At 38.8% G+C, this 10,622-nt stretch overlaps 1 protein-coding gene across 1 annotated transcript; it reads left to right on the top strand.

Moving 5' to 3' along the window:
• Nucleotides 1–7,398: 7,398 nt before the first annotated feature.
• Nucleotides 7,399–7,815, top strand: LOC113557608. Its single transcript, XM_026963176.1, has one exon. The coding sequence runs from the start codon at nt 7,399–7,401 to the stop codon at nt 7,813–7,815; it is 417 nt and encodes a 138-aa protein (XP_026818977.1).
• The last annotated feature ends 2,807 nt before the right edge of the window (nt 7,816–10,622 follow it).

The raw sequence follows: 10,622 nt of genomic DNA, 5'->3' as shown, positions 1-10,622 counted from the left end.
GTTAAACTAGTAAAATTGTAATATTTTAAAACACGTTTTTATGAGTATACAAGTACAACCGTTTCAAATAGAGGACTTGACACAACTACGTGTACGTGCGTAATTCTAGTCCCGTAGTGTTTTAGCCGCGCGTCTCCTGACGCGTACATAGGAATTAATATTAGATCGCGCGGCTAAATAAATGACCGCGCGGCCAAAATTCAAATCGCGCCGCGTCAGCCGCGCGTCTCTAGACGCGTGCATAGGAATCGCACCTTTAATATGCACAATAAATACCAAAATATGCCAAAAAAAAAAAATTAAATATGTCTTTTTTAAATTAGTTTATTACTAATCCAAAAAGTATTCTTAATTAATTTACAAATATTTTTATAATTTTAAACTTAAATACAAATTAAATATATACAAATATGAGATCTTTGAAATTAAGAATATAAGTACTTAAGTATAATTTTGTTTTTACTCGAATAATAATTACAATAATTATACTCAAATTTTTATAGTTATATATCAAGTATTAGTTTTTTTTTAATTTGAATTTTTAGTTAATGTAAATATTGATGTCTTCTAAAATGATCCAGCTGAATTGACGTTGCTAGCTCTATTTTCTTACGAAAAAAAGAAAATTAATTCTAAATAATGGCCTTTGTCAACCTCAAAAAAGTTGATATGCCAAATAAAAGATTTTTATTTTTATTATTATTATTTAAACTTTTTTGAAAAATTAATAATATTCATCATATTTATTTTTCAGTTAATCAAAGCAAAGAAGTAACAACTCAGCATATTATATTACATAAAAAGTTAAATATTGATGATAATGATGTTGAGACACTAATAGACAAAAATACAAAAGACACAAATGAAATAAACCGTAAGACTTTATATTTAAATTATTATTATTTAAAAATTCTTCATAATCATAATTTTTATCATATGTTATGGTTCCTACATCAGGTACGTTTATTCAGGTTTAATCGTTTTTGCCAAAAATTGTAGTATTTAAGTAATGTTTTAAATACAAATTCAAATTAGTATATTGTTTGGTTAGTATTTTAATTATATTCCAGGTCTGTGGTTGGTTAGTATTTAGAATAAATTCTAAAAATATTTTTCACGTGACTGATTGTAAAACAATATGCTAACACACTGCTTACAAATTATTTATTTTATAAAACAATCTAATTATTCATCTATGGTTTTTGTTTTCAGTAAATTATGAAAAATTAATGACTTACATTACAACTACTTTACCTGAGATAAATGTTAAATTAAACAAGGTCTTTTTAAATCAATAAAAATGGAAAAAATGTTAATTGACTTGAAAAACGCTCAGCGCACGCTTCATAGAAAATGACTTCCTTTTTATTATTTCTCTTATCATGCCACTCCTTGTACTTTCTTTGTGCTTTTTCTAAATTAGCATGATTATTACTTTATAATATAGGCTTTAACTTATCTTTTGAAATTGGTTATTTTGTTCTTAGAAACCTACTCATTAAAAGTTCTAATGGAGATGCGTTAAGTTCAATTATAGGAGTGCACCGATATTCTAGCAGAGTTGTTTCTAAGTCCACTCTCTCACTTTGGCATTATTTTTAACAACTGTTTTGAGGTGTGGACTGCCTTTTCAGCTAATCCACTACTTCTTGAGTATTCTGGGCAAGAAATTTTCACTACAAAATTCCATTTTTTTGAAAAATTTATAAACTCTGAAGAATTAAATGGCATATTGTCTGCAATAAGTGTTTTGGGTATGCCATGGCAACTAAATATTTTTTTAAATTTTGCTATCACTGCTGTTGCTGTTTTATTTTTAATTGGCCTTATTTCTAACCATTTTGACCAGTAATCCACTACAACTATATAGTTAAATTATAAGTCATAATGTCAGCAGCTATCTTTTCAAACGTCAGCTCTGGAATTTCATGCAACAACAATGTATTTTTTTTATTAGCGCTTCAAAACGTTTCACAAGTTTTGCACCTCAATATATATTGTTGTATCTCGTTCAGCATCCTTGGCCAAAAAAATATATTTTTTGCTCTCATCCTTGTTTTGGTTACTCCTAAGTGACTCTCATGAAGCAATTTTAAGATTAAATGTCTCAGGCTATTTGGAACTATTATTTTTTGCTAGTAGTAAATAACATTATCATTAACTATTATTTCATTTCTCATATTAAAATATAATTTAACATTGGTATCAACACAGTTACTCTTTGGCCAGCCATTATAACAACAATCAAGAATTTTATACAAAACTTTGTCCTCTCTAGTTTCCTTTTGCAAATCTTAAATGCCATTATGTGGGTTGTAACGGTTTACACTATGCACTATGTCTAAAGTGTCAAATTCACTAATATCCTCACTACTTTTTATATAGTTCCTGGATAATAAATCTGCAATGTGCATATTTTTTCCCGGCAAATACTTCAACTCTGAGCTTTTTGTAAGCATCAAGCTTAGGTTCATAAAAATTTAAAAGTGCAGTTACCTAACCTACCACCTATTACTCTTATTGAATGCCATGCGCTTGGTATATTAGCACTCGGTGATAAATGTCCAGAAGCAGCTTTTTTTTCTTGATCTAAAAGAATGTCTTCCAGATACATCAGCTAACAATGAAATTACACATGTGGGAAATGGTATAGAGCAAAATTCAAATAATAAAATAATTGAGCCTACAAATAATGCTAAAAAAATCGATTTTAATGTATCAAACAATACAGAGTTAATTACAAAGATTGATACTGAATGGTTAAGATTACAAAAAATGATACCATCATTGCTACCCATTATTCTTCAAAAGCTATTAAAACATTTAAAAAATATAAAAACCAACCAACAATTTACAAATTTTATTCACTCAGTTAACACATCTGCAAGAACTATAAATAGAAGAGGTAAAATTAGAGTCCAACCTACTTCTATCAGCAGAAGAAAGGGTAATGTAACTCGGGGTTCAAAAAGAATTCCAGCAGGAAGAAGACCTGAACACTATGTGGTTAAAGGAAATATTAGAAGACCTCACAATTTGGGTCAAAATATTTCCAAAAGTAAACCAAATGTTATAAAACATGGGAGAGGCCATTAAAATATCAAGTTAAGTTAAAATCTACCAATTTTTAGTTACTCATAAAACAAAGTCTTAAATAAAAAGTTTTATATTAAAGGATCTTTTATAATTTTAAAATAAGTGAAATTAGTTTTTTATCATTTAAATATTTAAATATGTACTGAGTGAATAATTGTATTTCAATAATTAACCATATTTTATTCAGTTTCATTAAATGTATTATGAATGAAAATTAAAATTCAAGCAAAGATAAAGTTAACATTAGCATTAAAATTAAAATAATATCCTGTAAACATACATTACATTCCTTTTTAAAAGTTTCAAATTATATACCTACCTATATATTATCATTTTTAATTGAAGAATCTAAATATTATATGGTTATATATTAGATATAGCTTGATAAAAGTACAACTTTAACTCACACTATTGTGTTCTTTAACACACAAAAAACAAAAATCATTATAATTATAAATATTATAAAATATATAGGTACTTAAGTAAATAGTAAATTCAATGTAAAATAATCCGATGACTTAACTGTTAAAACCTGCTAATTAAATAAATAATATACAGTTATATTTAAATTTATTTACCATTAATAATATTGATAATATTAACTATTGAAAATCATTTTTTTAAAACTTATTTATACAATCATACCTAATTATCCTAAATGTCAATAGTTTTAAGGGAAAATTATCTTGATAAATTTATTTGAGTTTGGATACATTACATTAATAAAACCAAATATTTTAGAAAAAAAATATTTCCTAGAACGTTATAAATACCACTATTATAAGACACTAATTAATAATAATAATTTGTAGTTATGAATTGATCTTAATATAATGATTAAAATCAATAAATACAATTTAGCAAAATATATAGATAATACACTATTACACTAATCACTGAAGTACAAAAGGAATACTATTGTTATATACAACTGTAAGAATATTAAAAATACAGAATAAATTATAAATTATGATCATAATGCATATATATGTACATTGTACTAGTTATATATTATAAATTACTTTTTATTATATCTAAATTAAATAATTAATTGTTATTTATTAAATAATTTATGATTTACTGCATAAATATTCCTAAGTTTATTTACTCTTTTACCATAAATAATAATTTTGAGAGATCACAGCACTTTTCTATTTATAAACAAAGCCACTAGATAATAAGCTGTAAAATAAAATAATATTTTGTCATGATATTATGAATATTAATATGTAAAATAGAATGTTATATATACTTTATACCACAACAGAATATAACTATTATACTATTAAACTTAATACTTATAATTATAATTAAATATTATGACAAAAATCAAAAACGATAATAATAATAATAATTGGCGTATTATTACGAGCAGATTAATATGTTGGCGGGAAATTCAAACGGGCCAATGAAATGCACGTATTTACGTACAGCGCTGGGGTTATAGAGGGTTTGTTAATACACAGGCCGTCATAGCATCGATACTATCCTAACCCTGAGCTGGTGGAATAGCGATAGCATCATTGAGGCTAGGGCTACCTCCAGGCGCAGGAAGGCGAGTAAAACAGCAGAAACTGGTGTGGTAAGGGCAAGGAACATTGAGGTCGAGACGGCCATGGAAACCGACGCGGAAAACTGGACCACGATCGTGAAAAAGCAGCCGAGAAAGAGAGCTGCACCTGCCGTCGAGCCACAAAAAGTAGTAACGATAGGTCGCCCGCAGACTAAGGGTCCCTCTAAGAAGCCGCCGGCAGTACTTGTCAAACCATCCGAGGGAAAAACCTTCGCGGATACGGTCAGGACGCTGAGGTCATCCAGTCTGTCCGCGCAGCGGCTAAAAACTTAGCATCCGCAATATCGGCTAAGCTGGGGGACTCTGTTGGAAAGGTTATCCAGGTTGGCGTTCAAGTCGAGATAGAGGTCCTAGATTTGGACGCTGTTTCCTCCGCGGCCGAGGTGCTCGAGGCTCTCCGAGCCGCCATTCCGGGTGACGACCCGGCGGCGGTAGCCGAACGCGAGGCAATAAGCGACGACAGGATCTGGTCAGTTCGTGCAGGCCAGTAGATCGCCACGGCCAAAGTCAGTAAACACGCCACCTCACTGATCTCCAGGATCCCGGTCGGGTGGACCATGTGCCGAGTGCGTCCGAGGACCCTTCTGCCCGAAATGTGCTTCAGGTGTCAGGCCTTCGGTCATAACTCCAGGAGTTGCACCGCGGCTGACAGATCTGGAGCGTGTTGGCGATGCGGCGGCTCCGACCGCCGCATGGCAGATTGTAAGGCGAACCAAGACCGATGCCTGGCTTGTGAAATGGCGGGACTCCCAAAGGTTAACCACAAGCCCGGGTCTGGCGCTTGCGCCGCTAGAAGGATGGCCGCTGGAGCGAAATCAACCATCAATGGTTAATTTCCTCCAGATTAATTTGAATGGGAACTGGGCGACCGAACAACTCATGTACCAGACGGCCGAAGAAAGAGTCCGACATACTCGTAGTGAGCGAACCCTTCACGAAGTGCGGGCGCGAGGACAAATGGTGCTTCAGCACGGACCGAAAGGCCGCTGTGGCATTCACCCAAGGGTCATCGCTCTTCCGTAACCTTCAAAGTGCGGGCGAAGAGTTTGCGTGGGCGACCTTCGGAGACATGTCTGTCTTTAGCTGCTACTGGAGGCCCGGAACGACGTTCCAGGAATTCGCCTTCTTTCTGGCCGACCTCGAGGATGCAATCCACGCCAACGACAGCGCAAAAGTCGTGGTAGCAGGCGACTTCAATGCGTGGAACACGAAATGGGATCCAGGGTAAACAACCCCAAGGGTTGCCTACTGTTAAACCTCGCAGCCAACCTAGGTCTGCTATTGGCCAACGCCGGATCCGTCCCCACGTTCGTGAGAGGCACGGCCACGGACGTGATCGACGTCACGTTCCACCGAAGACTGACCCTGACCACCCTTACGTGTGCTTCGGGTCACCCACGGAGCTACGGACCCCTCCGCGTTACGAACCACTCGCGGCAGTCCATCGCGGTTGGTCGGTCAGAAATAGAGATGCCGAAGCACTCGTCCAATATTTTCGGTCCGGGCGCCCCGAAACCGTCGAGAGACCGATAGGGGTGGACAAGACCTCGGCCTCGGCGAAAGGGCTCGACGACTTCCTCATCGGCGCGTGCGAGGCGTCCATGCCGAGACGGAGACCGGGCCCCCCGTGTAAACGTCTGGTCCACTGGTGGACGGAGGAAATCGCGGAACTACGGCGGCAATGTCTGGCCCTCAGGTTAGGTTAGGTCTATCAGAACCACCTGAGACGTGCGGGGTAACCCGGAACACAGTAGGCACGTTTCGGTTTCATCACCGCAAGGAGGAATCTTCGGTCAGCGATCCGCGAAGCGAAGAGGAATTGTTAGTCGAACCTATGCGACCAGGTGAACGAGGATCCTTGGGGCAAGCCCTAAAAGCTGGTCAGGGGGAAACTCGGTTCCGGCAACCAGGGCACGGATTCGAGAGGCAGAGAGGCCGAGATAGCCGACTTCCTCTTTCCAGCTGCCCCACCAAAGAACTGGGACGAAGCATCCTGTCCGGCTGTCATCAACCTATTCGAGGCCTTCGACCCCGCGCAAAACATCCTCGTTTTCTCGAGGGTGATCCTGCTGTTCACGGTCGACGAGTTGTCCAGAGTCACCGAGAGGCTATCGTCGGGGAAATCTCCGAGACCATCGATACGTGACAGCCAGCCCCCGGGCCTGAGTGTCTATAACGACTGCCTACAAGCCCTAATCTTTCTGCCTCGCTGGAAAATGGTGCGTCTCGTGCTCATCCGAAAAGAAGCTGACAAACCTCCAGACGCCTCATCTAGCTACAGGCTTAACTGTATTCTAGATACTCCAAGAAAACTGTTGGAGAGACTCCTCCTCCAATGACTCGAGTCTCACCTGGGCGCTCACGGTGGCCGGAGAAAGGCGGCGAATCAGTTCAGGTTCCGGAAAGGGGTTTCCACCAAGTCAGCCGTAGAAAGAGTCCTGAACAAAGCAGCAAACGCCAAGTCGGGTACAGGTACCAAGGACCTCTGCGTCCTGGTGACGCTAGATATTAAAAACGTGTTTAACTCGCTCCTCTGGCCGGTCATAGACGAGGCTCTGTGGAAGAAAAACGCCCCCGAATACCTCGTCGAGATGTTCCGTTCCTGGCTCACAGACAGGGAGCTCCTGACCGGTGACGAGATGACTCCGTGGCCGGTCACGTGCGGAGTGCCACAGGGGTTGGTTTTGAGCCCGGCGCTGTAGAATGTCGCGTACGATTCGCTTCTGGATATGAACGTCCCAAGGAGGGTACACCTAGTCGGGTTCGCTGACAACCTCGCTGTGGTCGGAGTGGCCAGAACGGGCCAGCTCCTGGAAGACGCCGTCAACCCGGTCCTCTGGGCCATCGACAATTGGATGAGGAGCAGGGGTGTCGAGCTTGCTAACCACAAGACCGAAGCAGTCATCCTGTCCAGGAGGCGTGCCTTCGTCCCCCCTCGGCTGGTGGTCGGCGGACACACAATTGAGCTGGTCAAGAACCTAAGGTACCTCGGGTTCAGGCTGGACACAAGGCTCACCTTTAACGACCACGTTCATTTTGTTGCAAAAAAGGCTACGGTTGCGGCGACGGCTTTGGCAAGGCTCATGCCAAACATTAACGGGCCTGGGCAGTGGAAGAGGCGCCTACTGGATTCCGTGGTTGGTTAAGAGCCAGCTCCTCTACGCCGCCCCCATCTGATCAGCCGCAATCTTGGCGTCCGCCAGAGCTACCCGAAGGTTAATACGACCCCAAAGTGCTATAGCGCTGAGGGTCATAGTGGCGTTTTGGATGGTGTCGGACGAGGCTGCACTTCTACTGACCTACATGCCACCAGCGGACCTGCTCGCCCAAGAAAGGGTGAAGTTGAGGAGGTGTCGTGAACAGCCTCCACTCCCAGGAGCTCCGCCGACGTCTTTGTACGCGATGATGGTCATGGAGAGAGAGGCGACTCTAATGTTGTGACAGCATCGGTGGGTCTTCTCACCCAAGGGCCAGCGGACGAGGAGACTCACCCCGGACGTCAGGAGGTGGGTGCGCAAACCTCTTCCGAGGACACCGCTGACGTTCCGGATGGCTCAGGCGCTCTCTAGCTACGGCTGTTTCCAGTATTACCTGCATCGAATGGGAAGAGCCATCAACCCCCTATACGTACAGTGCGGGAGTGCCACGGGAGTGGTCACGGTGAAGCACACCTTGCTCGCTTACCCTTACTGGGAGCCCTTCAGAGCCGAACTCGTAGGCCACGTAGGGCACAGGTTGTCGGTGGCAACTATATCTGGCATTATCTGCGGCCCCTCTGAAAAGAATCTGCCCCCAGACCTGCATGGGTCGATTATCAAAGAGGCCATAGAGTCTCTGAGAATCTTATATAGAATGGTGGAAGGCCTCCTGTCCGCCAAGAAAGAAAAGGAGAGAGTTCGCTAAGCCGCTGCAGCGGTCGGGCAGAACGGGCATCTAGGGCGGCGGGCTTAACGGACACGAAAAGTGGCTATTCAGCACGAGTTTACAGCGCGGCGGGATTCGTCTGGCTCGCAAAGGCAGGCGTATGAGAACTCCACTTATCATTTAGCGTTAATGATTTCTTATAATTGCTTTTTATTATTTTATTGTATTTGTAATTATATATTTATGTACTTATTGTAAAACTCATGTAAGGAGGTAAGTCGGAGAGACTGGCCTCGCCTTCCTCCACATTAACTTGTATTTATTTGTATTAAATAAATGATGGCGGCCGGGAGGAAGTAATCAATGAAATAAACAAAATTAAAATAGCTTACTGCTATGCAGTAAGCTATGGGAAGTGACCGTAAACTCGCGGCGATGTGGCTGTGACAAATTCCACGACGAGCAATAGGTAGTCTAACACGGGAGTTAACTACCTTCTAGAACTACGATTACCTTCTGCCTAATACTAGGTTCTCTACTCGTATTTATATGAGTTTTTAATGACGCACAGAGGACTAGTATTATTAATACCTATAATCAGGCTTGATTTGGAGTGGCGTGATGCTATTATAATAATCTACATATTTATGAACATATAACATGTTGTTTCCGCTGAATGTGGTAAAAATTCCTATTCACGGAAATAACATGTTTTATGACCTTTGGCCTATTGCTTAAAATATAGGAGTGATAAGTAAGTAAAATGTTAAATTAATGTGTTTTCTACACTAAATAATTAGTTAACACAATACACAATAAAAATATGAGTACATTATATATATATAAAAAAAACAATGGAATAATAGTTAAAACAAAACAAGGGGCCTCTAACCCCTTTGGTCTGGCCTTCGGCCCACAACTTATTTATCTTAACTAACAGAGTAATGTTTGCCTCTTAGGGCAGATCTTGGTTGGCCTGGCGGCGTCTTTCTTCAGTCTCCTTCGTTTTCATTATTTCATTGACGGATTGGTTGATGGCGGTCCAGTGTTCACTCGAGCGGAGCATTGGGGGAACCATATTTTGGGGGTTGATGTCGCATCCCAGGATTATGTTCAGTCTGAACCTACGACCGTGCCAGGCGTCGCACATAAACAGTGTGTAGAAGGCATCATTGACAGGGGCGTCGCAGTACCAGTACGTTGGAGAATCTAATTTGCCGATTCGATGCAGATTAGGTTAGGTACCTAACCTACCCTGGTAGGTAGGTAATTTATTATCAATATTGTCAATTTGTCAAACTATAAATATAATATAATATATAACTATAATTATTATTGAAGAACTATAACAGTTAATATTAAAAATAATTAATAATAGAAAGCAAGAATTAATTTCATGTCAAATACCGGATAAAAGAATTGCTTCTATTTTTATATTATTTCAAACAGTGACAGTCATACCACAAGGAAAAAATACAATAATGCGTATAACTGTGTATAATATTAATATTATGATGTACGTACATTATTTTACTTTTAAGTTAACCTCAAACTTTTTTTAGTATTTTCAACTATATATCATGTTTTGAAATATTTTATTATCGTTCATAATATTTTCGATGTGAATTGGAGTTGTGAAATACTGATATGTGATTAATCTTAAATCTTAATTTAGTACATAATGTTTGGAATTATGAATTTATGAATATTAAGTAAAACGAGTAGGACCATCATATTTAATTGTAAAATAAAATAAGTTATACGTAATACGTCAAAATGTGCTTTTTATATTACCTACTGTAATTTGTAATGCATTTTATTTAAATATTTTAAATATACGTGGTACCTATACCTAACATATTCTTGTGCATAAGAATTGGATACCTACTTGCTAAATTAATTTTCAAATTGGTTGGTAAGTTTTAAAAATAATAATTGTTTGTATAATAAAATAATCATAATTTAAATGATAAGTAATACAAATATATTTATAATGTTGTTAACTAATAATAATGTTTTCGTTAACTTAATTAAACATATATGGTTTTTATTATCTATTTGATAGTATATATCTAGTTGATGATAATTT

Source organism: Rhopalosiphum maidis, chromosome 3 (assembly GCF_003676215.2).
Source record: "Rhopalosiphum maidis isolate BTI-1 chromosome 3, ASM367621v3, whole genome shotgun sequence".
Lineage (NCBI taxonomy): Eukaryota > Metazoa > Arthropoda > Insecta > Hemiptera > Aphididae > Rhopalosiphum > Rhopalosiphum maidis.
The sequence above is the reverse complement of the archived record's forward strand: the minus strand, read 5'-3'. Positions and strand labels throughout refer to the sequence as shown.

Bases quoted from the DNA above. Each gene is read 5' to 3' on its own strand.
- LOC113557608 (XM_026963176.1), top strand. From the start codon at position 7,399: ATGAACGTCCCAAGGAGGGTACACCTAGTCGGGTTCGCTGACAACCTC.